Source organism: Ovis aries, chromosome 17, assembly GCF_016772045.2.
Source record: "Ovis aries strain OAR_USU_Benz2616 breed Rambouillet chromosome 17, ARS-UI_Ramb_v3.0, whole genome shotgun sequence".
NCBI classification, from domain to species: domain Eukaryota; kingdom Metazoa; phylum Chordata; class Mammalia; order Artiodactyla; family Bovidae; genus Ovis; species Ovis aries.
The window spans coordinates 57,178,583-57,200,920 of NC_056070.1; the positions used below are offsets into that span (position 1 = coordinate 57,178,583).

A 22,338-nucleotide genomic window follows, 5' to 3' on the forward strand; every position below is an offset into this window, starting at 1 on the left:
GGGAAGCAGCTGATGGCCTCTCCGGGTGGCGGCGGGCGCGGCGGCGGCGGCGGCGGCGGGGCCGGGGCCGGGGCCGGGGCGGGGGCGGGCTGCGTGGGGGCGGCATGAGGGCCGGCGGCCCGGGGGGCTGAGGCGCCCGCCGCCTGCCGCGAGGCCGCGCGCGTCCTCCATGGAGGCCGGAGGTGAGTGGGGCCGCGGCGCGCGTTCCCCGCCGGCGGGGCAGGGCCCGTTCCCCTGGGGGCGGGGGGTGCAGGCTCGCCCGGGAACGGTCCGCGGGGGTGGGGTGGCATGGGCCACCGGGCCTGGGACGTTCGCGTCGGCGGCCGGCGAGGTGCACGCCCGGCGCCGAGCTTTGTTTCACTTTCGCTGTCAACGGCCCCCACCCCGTCTCCAACGTCTCCCGGCCGGACCCGGGGACTACGGGCCTCTGTGCAGCGGGGATCCCCACCCCCGGGGACAGTGGGAGGGGGCGCCTGGGGCCAGACGCCACCGCCCGGTTGGGACGCCAGGCCCTCGGAGGTGTGGGTGTTTTGATTCCCGAGAGGGGGTGGGTGCCCAGGTGTCAGGTGACGCACTCGAGGTCTGGGTGGGAGTCCGCTCTGCCCCATAGAAGCTGTGTGATCGTGGACGAGCCATTTAACACAAGTCTCTTTTGTATCTGCAAAATGGGCTAATAATAGTATCTGCCTTAGCGGGCGGTTGGGAGCTTTTCAAACTTGCCTGCGCATGAAAATCGGGTCTGGAATTCCATTTGAAAACCCATATTGCGAGCCTGGTGACATAGATGGGGGGACAAGTTAGGATACACCGATGAGTGAGGTACTTGCCTTTATCCTTGTTAACAGCTGTATCAGAAAACGGTGTAGAAGTCAGAGAATATTGGAAGCACTTGGAGGGGTCAGCCCAAATGAACATAAGCCTCAGTGGGAATGGTGTGCTTGTGCTAAGGCCAAACCTCAAGGCGCGTGCTTCAGAATCTTTCCAACCACTTTGCCTCTAAACCCCGCTAATATAGAAACTTGGGGTGGGCTTGTGGTTTATTCTGGGAGTCCCAACTCTTGAATATACTCCCTTGCTTAAAGGCAGTTTCCTTAGGGGAAATTTCTCTGAAGAGGTCAAGGCCTGGGCTCAGAATTTGTTCCAGAACCTCTTTGTATTCTTCCAGTGAAGTGCAAGCTTCATTCTGGTCTGGAAGATTATGATTGTGGGTGTTTTTATGTTTCCCTGACTCCTTGGATGGAATAGGGATTACTGGTGGGTGGGTGGGTTGAAATCAGGGGATTCCCCCAGGGTGGTGTAACTTTTTAATTTGGGAAATGACATTTCTTTGTTTGCTGGAGTCAGGCTATTCAATACCAGGTGTAGAGGTAGCTCTCTCTACTTTCCCATCTAGATAAGGGCTTTCTTTTCAGTGAGTGTGTTACCCATAGAACTCTTATTAAATGGCCTCTATTGTTTGCCTGAAATCTTACGTGAATCTTTTTCTAGCTTCCGCTGTCATTTCCATTGACTCCTTTTAGTTTCTATCTGACAGTGATCTGGAGCTAGTCTCCCTTTTTAGCAGGAATCTGTTTCTAGTTCTGGATTTTTCCTAATGATTGATGACTGTGTTTTGGGGTGTGGGCTGAGCTACTGAGAGCTGCCAAGCTACTGTTTTAAAAAAAGGTCAGTTTTATGTTCTTTTGAAACTGAATAAAGGCCTTTGTGATGGGATTACAATGGGCAACAGTAGATATCTTCAGAGCAGTGGTTAGAATGCATTTATACGTTGAAATATTCATTGAGTATCTACTGTATGTCAGGCACTCTAGGCCGGCGCTGGCTAAGAGAACTATAACGTCAAGCCACATAAGCAATTTGAAATATTTTAGTAGCAGTGTTAAAAAAAAAAAAGTGAAACAGGTGGATTTAACCTTAAAATTAAATGTTTGTCAATCTATCTCAACATATAATCATGATAAATTATTGAACATTTTTAGATTTTTGTTTTTGTACTGAGTCTTCAAAATAAAGCATGTATTGTGTAGCTAACAACCCATCTTAATTGGGACTTGCCATATTTCAGAAGGTTAGTAACCACATAGGACAGTACAGCCTGATAGCAATGAACAGTTTGAAGTGAGGGTGGGGAAGAGAGAAACTACAGTCACCTAAAAACAAGCAATCAAGAGAAGATGGGTGAGTGATGCTTAAAAGGAAAATTCAGTGCAGTGAACGCAAGTCACTGGGCCACTTTGGGTAGTGAGGCCAGGAAGGTCCCTCGGACCTTGACGCCAGCACTGAGGCCTAATCTGGACAAGGATCTGGGGCCAGCCAGGCAGAGTTTTCTAGGATGATGGAATGGCTAATGTAAAGATTCTAAGGCAGGATAAATCATAAAGCTTCCTGCCAGCTAGAGTCCTTCATAGCTTCCGTCTCTGTGTACAGGCAAATCTCCTCCCACAGAAGAGGCCCATGGTACGTATCTTTCCACTCCGCCTGATTATCCAAACACATCCCAATGTTTAATTAAAACACTCGGATCCATAGGCCTTTTCACCAAGAAGGTCCAGGGCAGGTACAATCCCAGATGAAGCTGGATCCTCTTGCCTCTGGGTTTTTTGTTTTGTTGTTGTTTTTTTTTTTTAAGTTCTGCACTAATTATGGCTTTCTCTTCCAGCTGCCAAGTTTAGTTTGGGCCCAGACTCCCTTTCAGAATCTTCATAGTTCCTTCATTTTTTTTCCTCCTTATTTTAGTCTTTGAATTCTCGAGCCTGAGATAGCAAGAGATTAAATCCCCAAATGACAAAAATAGAGTGTGAAATCTGGATATGGCTTATGTTTAAGAAGCATTTCATGTTAAATTTTTGGCAAAGGCATCATAACAGTCTAAGGGACTTCATTTCATGTATATTATAGAGAGATACCATGTATATTTAGTCCACAAATATTTACTGATGGCCTGCTCTCTGCCAGGAACTCTGCTAGGCACTGGAGATAAACATACAAGGTCCCGACTCTGTGGCATTGATGTCTTAGTTGGAAGGTGACAGTTAACGATCACAATGGTGTTTGTGCTGTAAATAAAATAAAGTGAGAAGTTATGAAGAACCTTGACTTGAGATCAGAGAAGGGCTCTCTAAGGAGCCTCTCTTAGGGCTCTCTCTCGTCACATATTCTAAGGTGAAGAGAATAGCTGGTGCAAAGGCCCTGAGGTTGGAACTAATTGAGCACCACCAAGGGGTGAGAAAAGGTCTGTGTGCAGGACTTCTAGGGTAGGGTGAGGTTTTTATTATGAGGTGGATCGAAACTGATCACTGAGAGGTGAGGAGAATGGGTGGTGGGGGCCAGAGAGGGGGCTAGGAGAGCAGTCGGAAGCTGCTTAGAGACAATGTTGTCTAGATGAGCTAATGCTGATGAGATGGTGTTACATAGTTGAGAATAAACAGCCATGAGGTGGAGGGAAGTTAGGTTTGCCAAGTCTTTTGGGAGCAGGCTCGATAGAACTTGTTAATGAGTCTGGATTGGGAGGTCAAGAAAAGAGAGAAGTCGGGGATGACCCCTTTTCGTATTGTGTGGAGCCTGCATGGCGTTGAAAGAATGGATGACATGCATATCCTGGAGGAAGCGAACCAAGTGTGGCTCTTACCAAGATGGAATAAAGTCAGGTGATAAAAATGTACCTCCAGGTCAATGTCGTTTAATATTTGACTACTCCCGGTTTCTCAGCCTCAACACCATTCCATTGACGTTTTAAGCAAAATAATTTTTTTCTTGTGGGAGTCGAGGGTGGTCGTCCTGTGTGCTGTAAGATGTTTAGCAGAGTCCCTGGCCTCCACCCATTAGATACTAGGAGCACCACCTCCCAGAGGAGGCAGTGGCAACCCACTCCGGTCAGTACTCTTGCCTGGAAAATCCCATCGACAGAGGAGCCTGGTAGGCTGCAGTCCATGGGGTCGCTAAGAGTTGGACAAGAAAATTTTCTTGACTGAGCAACTTCATTTTCACTTTTCACTTTCATGCATTTGAGAAGGAAATGGCAACCACTCCAGTGTTCTTGCCTGGAGAATCCCAGGGACGGGGGAGCCTGGTGGGCTGCCGTCTATGGGGTCACACAGGGTCAGACACAACTGAAGCAAGTTAGCAGCAGCAGCACCATCACCACCCCCAGTCGGGACAACCAAAATATTTCCAGATACTGCCACATGTACCCAAGGGACAGAAGTGCCCCCAACTGAGAACTGGATTACATGAAGGAGGCGTTGACAGGGTAGGGGCTTGTTACCTTAAGATACTTAGAAATAATAAAGAAAACACTACAGGATTGCTGCTTAACATTGAGTCTTGTTTTCGATTTGAAATATAATGTCCTACCATGCAAATATTCACATCCAGAGGAGTATGCTTGATTACACAAGTAATTGTATAAGTTAAAGGGTCACATATACAAAAATACAAATTTCTAGGCGGAATTACCTAGGCCTGTACAAATGCCAATTTAGACAGACCTAATATTTCAAAACCTAGATTTCCACATAGAACCTCAGGGAATGAATACTCTCTTTACAAAGGAAACTTTAAAATTTTTCTTTAAATAGCAAAGCCACAAAGTCTTGATATAATTTATTAAAATTCTATTTAAAGAGAATTTTCAGCAAAGTATATCCATGTAAATAAGATGTACCCCTGTATTTTCTTATAATGCATACATCAGGAAATATTATATATATGCACACATAAAAATATTATATACATATTTGCATGTTTACCATCTGATTCATTGAATCTAAGAGATCATGGATTATATTGCCGTTATGTATCACTGAAAAAATACTGCCTGTTAAACTATGAGAAGTCATCACTTGACACATCCTGATTTTAACAAGGTCAAACTATGAGAAGACATATAGAGATATGTCCTAAAATACACAAAACAGGAGCTGTTAAATTAGTATCTATCTGGTAACAGCTATAAACGGATCAGTCTCAACTGCTAAGTGGAACATACTCATCAGACAGTGACCTCATTCAGGATGGAAGCCAGTTTTTATATTCATATGTATCGCAATCAAAGGATCAGTTCTCAAGGCCTTGAACTTACGGACGTTGTCAGCCATTGAGAATCTTCTGTCAGAGGATAGAGTTGAATTAGGGACTGCCCTTTAAGTTGTTGAAGAAGCACCAGTCCAGCCCCTACCCTTCACCCTAAGAAATAAGGATTGAATTGGCTTGGTGTTTGAAGGAGGCTGTATAAATTCCGAGCTGGAGATGCAGTTGGGGCAGAGGGAATTGATAACTACAGAAGAGCAGTGAAATAAACAGGGTAGGACTTACTTCCGCTTTGATAGTGTGAGATCTGGGTACGCTTCTCAGTTGCTAATCTTGGTGGGATTCTCATAAGCAGAATATGAGTCCAGGTGTGAACTCAAATGAGCTGCTTGGGGCATGACAGGGAGACGTGTGTGGCCGGCATGTGGCATGGACTGGAAAGGGGAGGCTGGGGCCAGTGGGATGAGGAGGAAGGTTGCCTTCAGTGGTAGGCAGGTGGGTGCCTTGGAATGTATTTGAAAGAAATGTTGTGATGTAATGTGTGTTTCAGCTTTAGCAGGGTCCCTAGGGGCAGGAAAAAAAATGAATCTTGTAAAAAAAATCTGGGCAAGATGGGATGAAGATTTCAGCCAGAACAGAGAGGAGATGGAAGGAGGAGGGTAGATCAAGAGGTGGTGAGCAGGGCCGGTGTTAGCCTTGGTGATGGGAGGGATGCTGGCAAGTGAGGGGAAGTCTGTGAGTTTCAAATACTTCTTTCGGGGAGAGAACTTAAGTACATCTGAAAGCCTCCTGATCAGTACCTTCTTGCTTGATCCTTCCCTGGCATGCCTCCTTTCTCCCTCTTTGGGCTTTCATGGGAAAACAAGGCCCCCCCTTCGCTGGGTTCACCCTGACAAAGGTTACTCTGAGTCACGGTTAACCAGCAGTGCCAGAACTGAGTAACCCCACTGGAATTTGGCCTGTGGCTACTGTTATTGCCCCGGGTCATTTAAATGACAACTCCCTCTCGGAATCCAGACTGTCACTTTTTGCCAGGGGATGACCTCTGCTTTCCTGTGTCTGAGTCAGCAAGGTGCTGGGGGGCTGGGCTCTGCCCTTTCCGGTGAGGCGAGGGTGCCTTCTTGAAGTATGCTGTCTCCTGCCCCAGAGGAGCCGCTGCTGCTGGCCGAACTCAAGCCCGGGCGCCCCCACCAGTTTGATTGGAAGTCGAGCTGTGAAACATGGAGCGTTGCCTTCTCCCCAGATGGTTCCTGGTTCGCCTGGTCTCAAGGACACTGCATTGTGAAGCTGATCCCCTGGCCTCTGGAGGAGCAGTTGTAAGTTCTTTCACACCCAAAGGAATGAAGATGTCCTGGGAACTTTCCCAAATGACTTCCTGCCCAAGAGCAGGAGAGGGAAGGTGGCCGAACAGTTCAGAAATTGATCATCGGGGTTTCCAGGGTCCTTCATCCTGTACCTGTGAAACCTCATTCTGTTGATAGCCCCAAGTGTTTTTTTTTAACAGCTTTATTGAGGTATAATTTACATACTATACAATTTTCCCATTTAAAGTGTACAGTTAAGTGACTTCAGTATATTTACAGAGTTGTGCATCCATCATCATGACCAATCTTAGAACGTTTTTGTCACCCCCAAAAGAAACCCATCATTCTTTAATACCTTTCTCCTCTCCAGCCCTGACCAGCTTCTAATCTGCTTTCTGTCTTTAAAGATTTGCCTATTCTAGGCATTTCATATGAATCGAATCATACATTATGTCATCTTCTGACTGGCTTCTTTCACTTAGGTACTATTTTCATGATTATCTGTGTTTTAGCATGGTCCATGACTTAATTTCCCGAATGATATTCCTTTTTATGGAGACATAACATTTTGTTTTATAAGTTTATCAGCTGGTGAGCATTTAGGTTGTTTTCACTTTCTGTCTATAAAAAATAACGCTTCTGCGAACACTTCCACACTGGTTCTTGTGTGGATATGTTTTCGTATCTTGTGTGGATGTATGTTTTCATATACGTTTAACCATTTGAGGGCGTGTCAGGCTGTTTTCCAGAGTGGTTACACCATTTTATAATCCCAGCAGCAGTGTTGGAGATTCCCAGACTTTCCACAACCTCACCAACACTTGCAGGATAGCCATCGGAGTGGGTGTGAAGTGGCATCTCATTGTGGCTTTTATTTGCATTTCCCTATTGACTGCTGATGTTGTGCCTCCCGGCCCCCCGCCCCCTCTCCCCACACCATGTGCTTACTGGCCCTTTGCCTATCTTTTTGGGAGAAATGTCTATTCAGATCCTTGGGCCATTTTAAAATTGGCTAGTTGCATTTTTTGTTATCAACCAAGTTGTTTCTGATATTAACTAGCTTTTCTTTATCTGCGCTGGACAAGTCTCAGTGTTTGAAGGCTGTGAGCTCCCAGTCAGATGGGAGTATCTGCATTTTTTTCATTTGTCCCAGGGCAACTCTATGTCTGTATTTATTGATTCAGCCAGCATTTTTTGCACGTCTCCCTTGCCTGACCAGGAGCCAAGGGCTGAGAATTCTGAAATATATTAAACATAGCCCCTGCTCTTGAAGGTCTCATTTGTTTTGCTTTAAGCATTTTATAAGTAGGTTATTAAAGTTTTTCATAAGTCCGGTCTGAAGCTTGTTGCCTTGATAATAGGTAATGATGATGCAGTTTTGCTGAGATGAGTACTTTGCATGCTGCAGGGGTTGAGGAGTGTACATTTGTGCATTTTCTGGAAGGAAGGCCATTTCAATGACCTTAAAACTGCTCTTCCTGCAATCAAAAAAATCTCAGAAATGAGGTCATCTATTTATTTGTTTTTTAAAAAAATTTTATTGGCATATAGTTATCTACAATGTTGTATTATTTTCTGCTGTTCAGCAAAGTGAATCAGTTATACATACACATTTATCCTCTCTTTTTTAGATTTATTTCCCATATAGGTTATTATGGAATATTGAGTAGAGTTCTCTGTGCTGTATAGTTGGTCCTTATTCATTATCTATTTTATATATAGTAATGTGTATTTGTCAATCCCAGTCTCCTAATTTATCCCTCCCCTTTTTTCCCATAACCATAACATTATTTTCTACATGTGCTACTCTGTTTCTGTTTTGTAAAATAAGTACATTTGTAGCTTTTTTTTTAGATTCTCCATATAAGTGCTATACTGTGTTATTTGTTTTTCTCTAACTTACTTCACTCAGTAGGACAGCCTCTAGGTTCCCCCATGTTGCTGTAAATGGGAGGTCATGTATTACATACACTGCTTTTCAACATGAAATTAATCATATGATAGTTAAAAATCAGAAATAGCTTAAAAACTGGGAACAAGAACAGTTAAGGAGAAATTATGGCATTGCCACCTGATATTTTTGCAGCCATCAAAGATTGCAGTGTAGGCTTTTTTCTTAAATGTTTATTTACAGTTGCGTTTGGTCTTCATTGCTGTGCAAACTTTTCGCTGGCTGTGGCGAGCAGGGGCTCCTCTGTAGCTGTGGTTCAAGGGCTCCTGTTCAAGGGTTACTGTGGCTTCTCCTGTTGCAGAGCACAGGCTCTCGGTTGCTTTGGCTTCAGTAGTTGCCACACGGTGGGCTCAGTAGTCGCAGTGCCTGGGCTCTAGAGCACAGGCTCAATAGTTGCTCCACAGCATGTGGGATCTTACTGGATCAGGAATCATACTCGTGTCTCCTGCACTGGCAGGGGGACTTTTTACCACTGAGCCACCAGGGAAGCCCTGGGGTTTTTTTTTTTAAATCACATTTTTCAGTTCCTTCTATACTCATTTAATGAAAATGTTAAGATCATTCATTATTTATTAATCCCCCAGTCTAAATGCAAGGGATTCAGCTTCGTATCCAGACTTGGGTATGATGTAGATTTAGTCTGAAAAATATTTTTTAAAAAAGCATGAAGTGGAAAATCTGTTATTTCCTTGAAAATCACTTCTGTATTCAAATATATATATATATTCAGTTCAGTTCAGTTGCTCAGTCGTGTCCAACTCTTTGTGACCCCATGAATCGCAGCACGCCAGGCCTCCCTGTCCGTCACCATCTCCCGGAGTTCACTCAGACTCACGTCCATCGAGTCTGTGATGCCATCCAGCCATGTCATCCTCTGTCGTCCCCTTCTCCTCCTGCCCCCAATCCCTCCAAGCATCAGAGTCTTTTCCAATGAGTCAGATCTTTGCATGAGGTGGCCAAAGTACTGGAGCTTCAGCTTTAGCATCATTCCTTCCAAAGAAATCCCAGGGTTGATCTCCTAGACATAATATGTCTTTCCCATATTAATTAAGGAAAATAGAAATTTGAGCATTAACCCTTTTTGTGCATCTTTTGTTTAATATAATGAAGGGAACATGTTTAGCATGTTAAATGGCATATTACTTATTTTAGGGAAAAACCATATATTTTGAAGAGTAATAACTTGAGGAAATATTTACAGTACAAGGCTTACTCAGAAAAGCAAGCTATGAAACTCTGTGCAGTACGATCCCAAGTTTGTTTTTGAAAAACATGTATATACATAAATAAAAATTCATGGTACAGTGTTTACTGTGGTTAAAGTGGTGTTCAGTTCAGTCGCTCAGTCATGTCTGACTCTTTGCGACCCCATGACTATAGCACACCAGGCTTCCCTGTCCTTCACCATCTCCCGGAGTTTGCTCAAACTCGTGTCAGTCAAGTCAGTGATGCCATCCAACTATCTCATCCTCTGTTGTCCTCTTCTTCTCCCACCTTCAGTCCTTCCCAGCATCAAGGTCTTTTCCAGTGAGTCAGTTCTTTATATCAGGTGGCCAAGGTGTTGGAGTTTTAGCTTCAGCATCAGTCTTTGTTGGATCTCCTTGCAATCCAAGGGACTCTCAAGAGTCTTCTCCAACACCACAGTTCAAAAGCATCAATTCTCAGTGCTCAGCTTTCTTTATAATCCAACCCTCACATTCATACATGACTACTAGAAAAACCATAGCTTTGACTAGATGGATCTTTGTCATTAGGATCTGGGTAATTTTTATAATTTTCTCGTCTCCAAAATTTCCCCATTTTCCACTATTATTTTTATCGTTTGAAATAATTGTTATTTTAAAAATTCTTTAAAAGAGAAAATCTGAGTCCTTTATATTCTTGTTAGTATTGTTACACACAAGAAATCATACAGTGCTTTCAAGATTGAGCAAATAATTGATATTAATGAAATAATGTACTACTTTTAGAAATAACATTTTCAGACACTTTAATTTTGATGAATTTAAGTTCTAATGACTCTACCTTGGCCCCGAGCTACCCCCTACCTTCCATGTGGCTCACCCTTTGAATTCATTGCAGACTCTGAAGTCCAAGGCATTTGCTGGACACTAGGCTAGGACACCCAAGACTTGGCTCTGATTCTGCCTCTGATTTTGTGGCCCTGGGAAAGTTATCTCTATCCCACGTATGGAGATTTTAAAATCTTGTTCCAGAAAAAAAAACTATGATGTTAAAATGAATTGAAATATAAATGTGCCTTAATTCCTTTGGACTAAAGTAGCTACAGATGTATCTCTTAATTCAAATACAGAAGTTAGGATTTTATAAAAGAAATAAAAGGTAACTTTGGAGGTTCCAAGCTGTCCTGCAGAGCTGTCGCATGGCCAGCTTGGGCTCCCAAGTCAGAGCAGGTCTTTGACGTGCATGTGTAGGCCTGTCTGGGGCCACGTGTGCACCGGGCAGCCTTCACTGAAAAGACGTTCACTGTCGTATTCAGGTGTTCTGTCAGAATGACAAATTTTCAGAGCACATTTGGCCATTTAGACCAGGAGTCAGCAAACTTTTTCTTTAAAGGCCCAGATAGTAAATATTTTGGCTTTGGGGCATATGTCTCCATCAGGACAAGTCAGCTCTGCTGCTAGAGGGTCTAAGCGACCCTTGACGAGATGCAGGCAAACAAGCAGACTTCGTGTGCAAAACAGACTGCCGACCTGGGCGCTCCCTGCCAGCCTCTGCTATGGAATAATAGAGTTTCCAGAGCTGAAAGAACCTACACTGGCCTCAGTCTCTTGCTGCCAGTTTTGTAGGTGAACTTGGTTAAAATCTTTAATATATTTCAACCACGTGATTGACAAAAGCGTGATTTACCTAATTTTTGGGGAACAAATGTAATACAGAAAGAGGTTCAGCTGCATGTACGTCGACTATAGGATTTTTCATGGAAATGAGTTGCAGCTTTATCATCACCGTTCCTTCAGGTTGATAAACCCGAGAGTGTGATCAGAGTCAGGTAGAAAAGCAGGACTGAGTACTTGCACTGACAAAGTATACCACAGGCCAGAAACTGCGTTTGCAGGCTGAACTGCAGGGCAGTTTAATTGCTTGTTCCTTTGAGAGGTATGTGCGGCAGAGTGTGGGCAGGGCCCTGTTTCTTAGGGACAGAGTCTTATTTAGCTTGTCTAGGCCTGTGTTTCAGCATAAGTAGAAGGTAAAAGGCAAGGCTTGCGCTACAAGATCTTTGAGGTCAGTGTACCTCTGAACAGCTCTGAGTTGTTTCCTTGATGCCCTGCTGGTTGGTTCCTGGGCTGGAAGAGTCATCAGAAAAGAAATGAAAGAGCCTCACTCATGGATCAGAGCGAAGTGAGGGAAGGTGGAAATCATGTGTACTAAGCAAACTGTTGGCCAGAAAGGGGTTTACTTTCTGCTCTTAGGGTGCTTTCTAAGCCAGAGATAAAGGAGTGTTATGAGGCAGAAGAGTAGCAAATGTGTAATCAGGCTCTAAGTTCTGTCCTAGTTCCAGACCTACAGCATGCTTTCTTTCTCATGAGGAACACTGAATGTCTCTCTCCTTCCATGCACCAAAACCTGGGAGAACTTTCCAAAGAAGAGAATGACTCCCTGGAGCATCTGTGATCTAGTTCTCTCCCACAAGGCAGGTCACGCCACTGCAGGGCTGTCAGAAGTGGAATGAGCCACGGCCAATGAAGTCCCCGTTACAAGCATTCTAAAAAGAAACAGGAAGAAAAGTCATGCTGCTGCTGCTGCTAAGTCACTTCAGTCGTGTCCGACTCTGTGTGACCCCATAGATGGCAGTCCACCAGGCTCCCCTGTCCCTGGGATTCTCCAGGCAAGAACACTGGAGTGGGTTGCTATTTCCTTCTCCAATGCATGAAAGTGAAAAGTTAAAGTGAAGTAGCTCAGTTGTGTCTGACTCTTCGCGACCCCATGGACTGCAGCCTACCAGGCTCCTCCGCCCATGGGATTTTCCAGGCAAGAGTACTGGAGTGTGTTGCCGTTGGCCTTCTCCGAAAGTCATGCTAGAATTCACCAAAGTTGTTTCTAGGACTTCAAAGGCTTAGATGGCCCAGAGTGAAAGGTTGGTTGACTTGGTGGCAGTTTCAGATTCATTAAGAACTCTTCTGCTTTCCCTAGCATCCCTAAAGGGTTTGAAGCCAAAAGTCGAAGCAGCAAAAATGAGACAAAAGGGCGAGGCAGCCCAAAGGAGAAGACACTGGACTGTGGGCAGATTGTCTGGGGCTTGGCCTTCAGCCCATGGCCTTCTCCACCCAGCAAGAAACTCTGGGCTCGCCACCATCCGCAGGTGCCAGACGTCTCTTGCCTGATCCTTGCTACTGGGCTCAACGATGGGCAGATCAAGATTTGGGAGGTACAGACAGGTAGGTCATTTCTGGCTGGGATCAAGGCCCCTAGGGCTCGCTTGCGCATTCTGATCAGGGACGGCCTGTTGACTGAGGGGTGTGGCCGTGACCCGAGGACCAGGGCTTCGTCTCCCCCTGACTTAGTGCCCCACTCTCTCACTCTAGGGCTCCTGCTTTTGAATCTTTCCGGCCATCAGGATGTCGTGAGAGATCTCAGCTTCACACCCAGTGGCAGTTTGATTTTGGTTTCTGCATCTCGGGATAAGACTCTTCGCATTTGGGACCTGAATAAACATGGTATGGAGGTGAAGGGATGACTTGGAAGCTGCCATATACTCTTTATTTGCCCCTCTCTCTGCTTGACCAGTGTCATTTTATCCAGAACAGTGTTTCTTAACCTTTTTTCCATTAGTGCCTCCTAAGGAGACTTTTTAGACATACTTTTCCTAGTCACCACCCCCACCCCCCAACTACCTGGGAGATTTTCATACCAGAGATACAGAGATACACTGTGTCTCTTCAAGTGCTGAATGCTTATCTATGCTTTGTACATTAAAAAGGTAAGATTTTTCTGACCATCAAGAACCAGTTTTCATCCCTGATGAAAATACATGGTATAGCATAGCTTTTCTCAGCTCTGGCACTCTTGCACTTTGGGCTAGATAATTCTTTCTTGTGGGCCAACCTGTGGGTTTTTGATTGTGGAGCAGTATACTTCTCGTACCCATGAGATGCCAGTAGCACCTTCTCCAGTGGTAACAACCAAAAATGTCTCCAGACATTGCCTGGTTTCCACATGGAGGGCCACAGTCTCCCTGGGTTGAGAACCAGTGATTGAGAAGAAATCATCCATGTTGGGTACTTCCTTTTAGAGTCTAGGTTAGAAGAATTCTCTCAGGCTAGGGGTGGGGCGGAGCAGGGTGTTCATTTTTCCTTTAAGCAGAACAGTATCCAGGAGTGGCCTGATGAATTCCATTCATCTCTGGTGTTGATCCTTAGCTGGAATGGTGACACAGGGAAGAGGAATTTATTTCCAGGATGTTTCTCCCTCATGTGGGCAGGGACATGGGTGTGGAGGGAGGTGGCAGAAAGAGGAAGTGGCGTCGTGACTGTTCCAGCTCCAGCTTACCTGTCCCTTTCCTCTCAGAAACAAGCCTGCTAGCTTGTCAGACAACTAAGGAGGTGCTTGTGGTGGCCTTACCTGGAGGCATCTCATCACCCAGAGAGTTCTGGAGCCTTTTCTGCCTGTTGCTGTGGAGCTTGTAGTTGCGTGGTCCGAGATGGGCCTGCAGACTGGGAGGACTGCTCAGAGGCAACACCATTTGTAATGTGTGTCCGCAGGCAGCTTGCCACCAGCAAGGAGGGGAAGGGACCAAGAGGGGACCGAGAGTGGACAGAATGGCCTTGGCCAACTACTAGAGCCTTTCAAGGAGAGAAGGGCTAGAGTTGTGTCCCTAGGTACCAGGCCCTGCCTTGCTACCCTGCCTTGATATAGTCACTCACACCTACCCGGGGGCAGGTGCACTTCTGACAACTAAAGAAACCATGACCGACTTAAAAAAATTTATTTCCAATATATACTCACACATACACATAACTCATAAATGCATATATATGACCATAGACATTCCCTGCCTTTGTTGGGGTTTCTCCCCCTAAGCAGTCCCGCCTCCCCTCAACTGTATTCCTCCATAGCTCCCCCTGTAGTGCTGTCGCCCGTGCTGAGAGCCTTCCATGCTTCCTTCCTGCTTTTCCCTATACTTACATAATCTATTCAGACACTCACGTTTCCATTTATGGATTTGGGGGTCATTGTCTCACAAAAATGGAATCTCGTTTTTTACATTTTTTTTGCTTCTTGCTCTTTTTTTTTTTAATTAAACACTCCATAGAAAATCTAGTTCCTTAATTTCATGTGACTTAACAGGTGAAATGCTACCCTTTATCCATCGATTCCTCTGTTGATGGGCATTTGATTTTTTCCCAAAATGGAGACCTGGAGAGATGAAATGAGTGTCCCAGCATAATGCACTGAGTAGGCAGTGGAGCCAGGGTTCAAGCCCAAGTTTGCCTGCCTCAGAGCATGTGGCCCTAATGACCCTGCACCACTGCCCATCCATTCATCCTGGCGAGGTGTGGAGAGTGGGGTCCTGTGACTGGGGGATACCATTACAGAGCATGAATGACAGAGAATTGAAGGTCTCAAATTTGAGAGGATGCTTCAGAGTAATCCAGGTGGTTGGAGGACCTGAAAAGAATAGTCTGCTATAAAAGGAATGTGTCCAATCTAATCTGTGGCCAGCCCTTATCCCATTGACCTTGTGGATTTTGGTGAAGCCGTTGGTAATGATTTCCCTTGGGCACTGTAATGTCACGTTAATAGGTTTCAGGCATTTAAATGACAAGTCTTGTCATATGTCTCTGCATTAAGAAAGGAGCCCAAATCTAGAAAGACGGTACTGATAAAACCTATTTGCAGGGCAGCAGTGGATATGTAGACAGAGAACAGACTTGTGAACACAGTGGGGGAGGAGAGGATGGGATGAATGGACAGAGTAACATGGAAACAGATACACTACCATATGTAGAAGAGATAGCCAGTGGAAATTTTCTGTATGACTCAGGGAGCTCAAACCTGTGCTCTGTGACAATCCAGAGTGGGTGGGATGGGGTGGGAGGGAGGTTCAAGAGGGAGGGGATGTATATATACCTATGGCAGATTTATGTTGATGTATGGCAGAAACCAACACAATATTATAAAGCAACTGTCTTCCGAATAAAAAACGGGGGAGTGTGGGCTCAGCTGCTGGAGAACCGCTGGATATAGCAGGTAGGGGGGCCACCACCGCTGTTTTTTGGGCTTCCTGCTTTGTGGTTCTGGAGGTTGGCTAACTGTGTGCTCCCCCTTCTCTCCCAGGTAAACAGATCCAGGTGTTATCGGGCCACCTGCAGTGGGTTTACTGCTGCTCCATCTCACCAGACTGCAGCATGCTATGTTCCGCGGCCGGAGAAAAATCGGTGAGTCTCAAACTAGGGGTGCCCTTTGCTGTGTTGTTTCAGTTCCATGAGACGTGGAGACCTGTGTGTGAGAGGGTAAGCGAGCCAGTGTCCTTGAAACTCGCCTGCAGATCCACCCCAGCGGGAGCCACGCTGCCCGCTGAGGCCCCTCCTGCACGCCTGCCTTCTGATTTGCACTGTGACACGGACCCGCTCCATCACTGGAGGGCCGTTTGCCTTCACAAGATGGGAAAGTGGTGCTTTTAAAATGTCTTTCCCCCTCAGAGTCTAAGATTTTAAAAGTTGCAACCCACACTTGGATCCATATTTCCTTCGAACCATCTAATCTGAATCCATCTGATTAGGATTTCCATTTCAAATCATAAAACATAGAGAACCTTCTTGAACTTTGTCCTGAAATCCTATCTATTATAGGAAAAGTACTGGAAACCCAGGAACAGTTTGGAAACCGTTTGAGTTTTGTATCTGCATTGGGCTGTTGGTTGCTATGACTGACTTGGGAAAGTTAGAGAGTCCACTATTTGGTATGGCCCAAGAGGTTAATCATTGATTTGAGGTTTGGAACTAGGTGAAAACGAGAGTTTTCTTAAAGGAAAGAAAAAAATTATTCTTTTAATGATTCTGAGAAGTTTTAAGTTAATGAGCTGTGTCAAACCTACAGCTCTGGGGCAGATTTCTGTGGTCCTGTAAACCAAAGGGGAGGGGGTTGTCAGATGGCTCTGTTGGGTACCCTGGAATTCACCTCTGACCCCTGTTTTTGGTTTTAAGTGAAAGGGCAAGAGAGCCACTGGCTTAGGTCTTCAGCATGCATTGCCCTGCTTGCTAAGAGAGCTCAGAAGCAGAACCCAGATCCCTCCCCTGAGCCATGTTGGCGGCCATCTTCCTGAGGTCAGTCAATTGATCTCCCTTAAAGTAAGCGTCTTGAGCATGTCCCTTGCTTATGCACCTCAAGAATTCAGACCCGTCACTTTATTTAAGCTCAAATGACACACTCTGGAAGAAACGTAGAAGAGCGGGTAGAGAGCTTGGCTTCCCCTGGCTGTAGAGCCGGGAGAGGCAGGGCTGTACCTTCCCCTCACTCGTCGTGTCCTGAGTGCTGTCTCCACCCTGACCAGGCACCTGCTCTTCCCATAGGTCTTTCTGTGGAGCATGCGTTCCTACACGTTAATCCGGAAGCTAGAGGGCCACCAGAGCAGCGTGGTGTCTTGTGACTTCTCCCCTGACTCTGCCTTGCTCGTCACGGCTTCTTATGATACCAATGTGATCATGTGGGACCCCTACACCGGCGAGCGGCTGCGATCACTCCAGTAAGGACCGCTCCCCTGCTTCAGCTTCCTGGTGGGGTGAGCGATGAGAAACCTGTCTTGGTGCCAGATGCAGTGTGGTCCTGCCTGTTCTAAGGCACTGGTGTGCAGCAGTGTTTGTCAGTGGCATTCTCAAATGAGCCCCCAGTGCCTTCAAGTCTCCTGTGATCAGAGGCTCACTGTATTGCTTGGATTCAGCATTACGAAACCTCACAGTGACTCTCTCTTTCCATTTACTAATAACTGTAGTAACAGGTTCAGAATGATCCTCTTATCGAAACTGTTATTTCCAAAGTGAGTTTTCATGTTCTCACCAACTTGGTCTCCTTTCCCCCTTTGTCTCTGTTGTTTTCTGAAGCAAATAATAGGTAGTCCTATAATTATCATCTATCTTAGCCTAAAAAAGACTTTCAGTTTGTACTGGGGCATTAAAGTGAGGGCTGACCTACTTTGCATAAGGAAATTAGCACAGGGAGTGTTGATAACTCTTCAGCCCTCTCCATGAGACACTGGAGCTATGAAATGCACTTGTTTCCAGGTGTCTTTTACCCAGTCTGCAAATCCCCAGGTTTTCCACATAGGGTCTAAGACATGTCTGGAACCTCTTCGTGGCTGCGGCAGTTTGGCCTCCTGCCTGGGGACGAACACTGAAGGGTGCAGGGTGGCCGAAACTCCAGGCCCACCTACTGTCCTGTGTCCTCCTCAGCCACACCCAGCTCAACCCCCCCATGGATGACAGCGACGTCCACATCAGCTCCCTGAGATCTGTGTGCTTCTCCCCTGAAGGCTTGTACCTCGCCACAGTGGCAGATGACAGGTAATGAAGAGAAACCTCTTTATGCAGCCTCAGAGCCAAGTGCTTGAAAGGACTTGTACCATCACCTTCAGGGTCTGACCTCAGGCCTACTGACGCGTCCCATTCTCCTCCAGGCTCCTCAGGATCTGGGCCCTGGAACTGAAGACTCCGATTGCGTTTGCTCCTATGACCAATGGTCTTTGCTGCACATTTTTTCCACATGGTGGAGTTATTGCCACAGGGTATGTATCTGTTAGTTGAACAGATGGGTGGCAATTTCTGCTGAGTATTCCATGCAGCTTTTTAAGGAAAGAAAGCATCTAGAATTTTCTTGCTCATGAGGACGGCTTTAAGGAAATCTGAGACTACATAAAATTCTAATATTCACTTCTGCCAGTGTAGTTTATCATTCACTTTTAATATTTAACCTAAATGTAATGAAAGATCTACAATTCATGCTACCAAACAGGCCAAGTCTGCAAGGAAACAGAAATTAAGATGATGCAGAATTTATATGGAAACCATTTTGGGCAGAGACCACCTTACAGGGAACATCCATAATTCAGTAAGTGGTACTCTGCCCCATTACATTTGAAGCCATAGTATGATTTATAAAGGCCTGCACTCCCAGAGATAGCACTTTGGACTCAAAGGTGTCTAGAGTTCTCGTAATGCTTTCAGCAGCCTTAATTATTCAGCACCACAGCCTTTACATGTATTTCCAAGGTCCAGGTTGCATTTCACTCTCTGCAGTCTCCTGCAAGTCAGTAGAAATGTTAATAACTATCACAGTGAAAAGACATTTCCTAGGTCTGTCTTTGTTTCATTTCAGGACAAGGGATGGCCACGTCCAGTTCTGGACGGCTCCTCGGGTCCTGTCATCACTGAAGCACTTATGCCGGAAAGCCCTTCGAAGTTTCCTCACGACATACCAAGTGCTAGCACTGCCAATCCCCAAGAAAATGAAAGAGTTCCTCACGTACAGGACTTTCTAACCCAGTCTCCATAGTCTTACTTGTTTTCTTTGTAGCAGGATAAATCTTCCTGACAAAGGAGTAGGTGGAATAATGGGCCAAACATCTGGCCTTGGGTTGAAATACAATTTGTTTGGGAAGCTACGAACAGAATGTAGCAAAGCCAGATTCCAGTGGACCCGCCGGGGTCTCTTCCCCAGGACACACGAGTGTCAGTCTTAGAAGAGGAACAGAATGATGGAGCCTGAGCTTTACCTTCAGTCCACTTATGCACAGCAGTGCTGGGCCCTCTGGTCATTTTGATTCCAAGTGCAGTTAAGTTGTTTTACTGAGAGGAGCGCCTGGGCCTCACGCCTCTGTGGCAGCAGGAAAGTTCCCACTCCCTTGATTGGAGTGTGGCTTCTGCTAAGTGTCTTGTCACTGATCCAGATGCAGAAGAGGCCTTGGTGAAGTTCTGTCCTGCTGGTCAGAGCAGCTCTGATGTGAGTGAGCAAGGGCTTTCCTTCCCCCTGTTTCTCTCTGGTCCGCAGGACAGGTATCATCGAGATGTCTGGTGGGAGGCATTATCAGCTCAAGTCCAGGTGACTCAAGAGGCCGTGCTCCTGATAGACAGTAGATTTGGCTTTTTTTAAAAAAAAAAATGGTGTGCATGTGCTGGAGGCAACAGATTTGTGTCAGGTTACACAGAACGTATTCAACTGCATGACTGTTCCAGTGGCTACTGAGTTATCTGTCAGTTGTTTGCCAGTTAGCATATTTATATTTCCTCAACAGATGTTAAGGTACAGCTGTGTTTTTCTCAATGGTATCTAAAAACCATAGTACTCAATTCCAACAGTTGTGAAGATGTCTCTTCTTAATTGTGTGAAGAATTGGTGTCATTTCAGCTGATTTTCTTCTGTACGAGATCTGACTTGACTGCTTCAACTCATTGGACTCATCAGCCAGTCTCAACTCTGCCCCTAAACACAACTAGCTCCTTAAAAGTACTGTTCTCCTTCAGTGGTGTATAGTTATCTAATCAAGCCACCTCATTCAAACAAAATCTGCCTTTGGAAAATTTAATATATTTTAAATTATTTTAAAAGAAATGCAACATCTTATCCTTTGGCTTTCTTACTAGGTACTTTGTGGAGGCCTGTGTATTATGAAAAAAACATGTTGGAAAGGTAGAGGAGCCTCTCCTCTGTTGCCTTTGTTGCTGAAAGGAAAGCATTTGTTTTCAAGATGAGAGGCTTTCATTGAAGGAAAAAAGGTAGAACGCTTTTGGCTCGCCGTTTCATTTTTTCCATTAAGGAAAACAAAAAATCACCTTTTAAAACAAGTAAGTACAAGGCAGCTGGGAATAGATTGGGCAACATTTAGATTTCATGTTCATCTTGAAATATCAAACGGTGTAGTCTGAGAGGCCCTGGGCAGCTTCCTTGAGACAATCTCCCACCCCCACCCCTAGGCCATTAGCTTCAGACGAGGCCCACATGAGTGATGGGTGTAACCAACTTCTCCCTTTTGACGGTATAAGAATTAGACACCTTTATAAAGAACAGCCTCCAAAGAAAGTTAATTCTATGATAATCAGGGTCGGAGGCAGCTTTTTCATATAAATGCAAGTCAAACAAGGCAGCCTCTGTATAGCTGGCTAAGGAAAGAGGAGTCACTTAAACAGTAAGTAAGCTGCTTTATTTTTACCGTGCACAACCCTGTCACAGATGTAGCACAAATGCTTGCAGATAAACTGTCTTCTATTTAAATACAAAGAGTTCCAATCCTTTCAGCACTTGCAGGCTTAGTCAGGCTTCATCTCATGTGCCCTGGGTTATACAAGTCAGTGTTGGATGATCTCCGGCCCCAGTGGCATCATTTCAAACGAACGTTTTCTCTCCTGTCCACACTACAGTTAGGAACCAACAAGCAATTATTCTACTTCAAGAGCAAAAATAAAAAGGCCAGGTTTTAAAGGAAGAAAATTGAGTTCATTTTATAAAAGCATAATGGCTTGGGCCAGAAACCGATTAACACCTATTTAAAGTATACCACAGATTAGATTTACAAATGTGACTTTGGTGATGTTCTTTTTACCTTGTGTTGGAAGATACTTGGGCCGTATTAGATTTGAAAGCCTGATGTTTCAAGTGGGGTACGCCAATTTCCTATCATCCAAGCAACTGAAGAGTAAAAGCCTTAAGGCTAAAAATGGGTTTTGCTTTGTTCCCTTGTAAGACATATGCATAGTGCAGGAAGACAGCTGGACATTAAAACTGCTTTGTACAGCCCTGCTCCAAACAGCCACACACACAGTACTTTTTAAATGTCTGCCCATCCATGCCTGGAACAATTTTACACAGTTGGGGGTGACTGTGTAAACACCCAGCCCAGGCAGCTGTTCATTTGTGACACAGTCCCCTGCTCTGTCACTGCTGGGCCTGAGAGTGAGTTGGCAGCGTGTGGTCCCCAGCATCTAGGCCTCAGTGACAATCAGGTCTCTGGTGACTTGAAAAGCGGCAATGAGGGAACTCAGCTGAATCTTCTCACTGGTGCCAACAGAAAGTCTGTACCTAAAAGAAAGCAAACCGAAGTAAGAGAATAGCACTGCCTTTTGACCAAAGAACAATAGCAATCAGACCTTAAGTCGGCTGCAGGACTGGAAGGAGGGAATGGAAATTCATCCCAGGCAGCAGTCTTTTGTCCCAGACAGTTTATTTGCTGCCTCAAATACTCATTCATAAATCTGATTCAGACTACAAAGGAAAAAATTTTTTTAAAATTGTTACCAGTAGCGGTGATCTGAACTGAACTTTGTTAAAGCTCTTTGTGAATATGCAAAATGCATGTGACTAGGGATTATTTCTTCACCTACAAAATGCATTGAGAGGGATTTTAATTAAGTTTCCTTCCTCCTAATTCACTGGGAAGTTTGGTTTGCCGTATCTGTGGTTCTGTGGTCTAGTCAATAAAGCAAGACACTGGTATTTATCTTGCAACCTTTTCAAGTGCCCAGCTATTGAAAGTAAAACCATGCAGTTCACAGTGTAGCAGTAAGAAGTGACCTAATTGGTACGTGTGAATGCCAGTGATGGTGAATTGGAGTTGGCTGATGTGGATGTCTATTTTGAACCCAGTGCTTTTTGTCTACTCAGATGAGAGCTGCCAGCTTCACTGGGGGCTAATAACTGTGTTTACTGAAGCAGCCAAAGTGGAAAATTGAGTTTATGTTTACTTTCCCTGCAATATGCTTTCGTATGCCAAAATGCCTTAATAACAGCTGGATAGCTGGCTGTCCCCAAACAACCTGGATGTTTGAACTAAAGCAGGCCTCCCAAATAACAAGAGCACATGGAGAACAAGGGTGGACCCGGCCTCTGAGGCTGAAGGAGAGGCCTTTATCTCAAATATGTAACTGAGCTGTACCTGTCCTTGTTTAACCCCTGTGCTTTAAAAAAGCAGCTCCACGCCCTTCCCCCGGCTTTGTTCAGTAATCCCACCCAAAACTAAACTCCACTATGTATGAATGATTTAGACCAAACCATTGATACTAAACAAGTAGAAATAAAAAACTCAGAACAAAGGGAAAGCAGGAAAAC

At 45.1% G+C, this 22,338-nt stretch overlaps 2 protein-coding genes across 3 annotated transcripts in view; one reads left to right on the top strand and one right to left on the bottom strand.

Moving 5' to 3' along the window:
• WSB2 (WD repeat and SOCS box containing 2) lies at positions 1-21,738 on the top strand. Of its 2 annotated transcripts, XM_015101647.4 has the most exons (9): positions 1-182; positions 6,176-6,344; positions 12,439-12,683; positions 12,831-12,962; positions 15,583-15,683; positions 16,818-16,990; positions 17,694-17,804; positions 17,918-18,025; positions 18,616-21,738. In XM_015101647.4, the coding sequence occupies exons 1-9, from the start codon at positions 170-172 to the stop codon at positions 18,776-18,778; spliced, it is 1,215 nt and encodes a 404-aa protein (XP_014957133.1). In that variant the 5' UTR covers positions 1-169; the 3' UTR covers positions 18,779-21,738. The 2 variants fall into 2 exon arrangements, with proteins under 2 accessions (XP_014957133.1, XP_004017429.1); XM_004017380.6 differs by lacking the exon at positions 1-182 and having other exon boundaries at positions 6,152-6,344.
• Positions 20,416-22,338, bottom strand: part of RFC5 (replication factor C subunit 5) — a 10,335-nt gene continuing 8,412 nt past the window's right edge. The window contains exon 11 of the mRNA XM_060400777.1: positions 20,416-21,312. Coding sequence (XP_060256760.1) covers positions 21,216-21,312 — 97 coding nt within the window. The 3' untranslated portion in view covers positions 20,416-21,215. The remainder of the gene's footprint in view (positions 21,313-22,338) is intronic.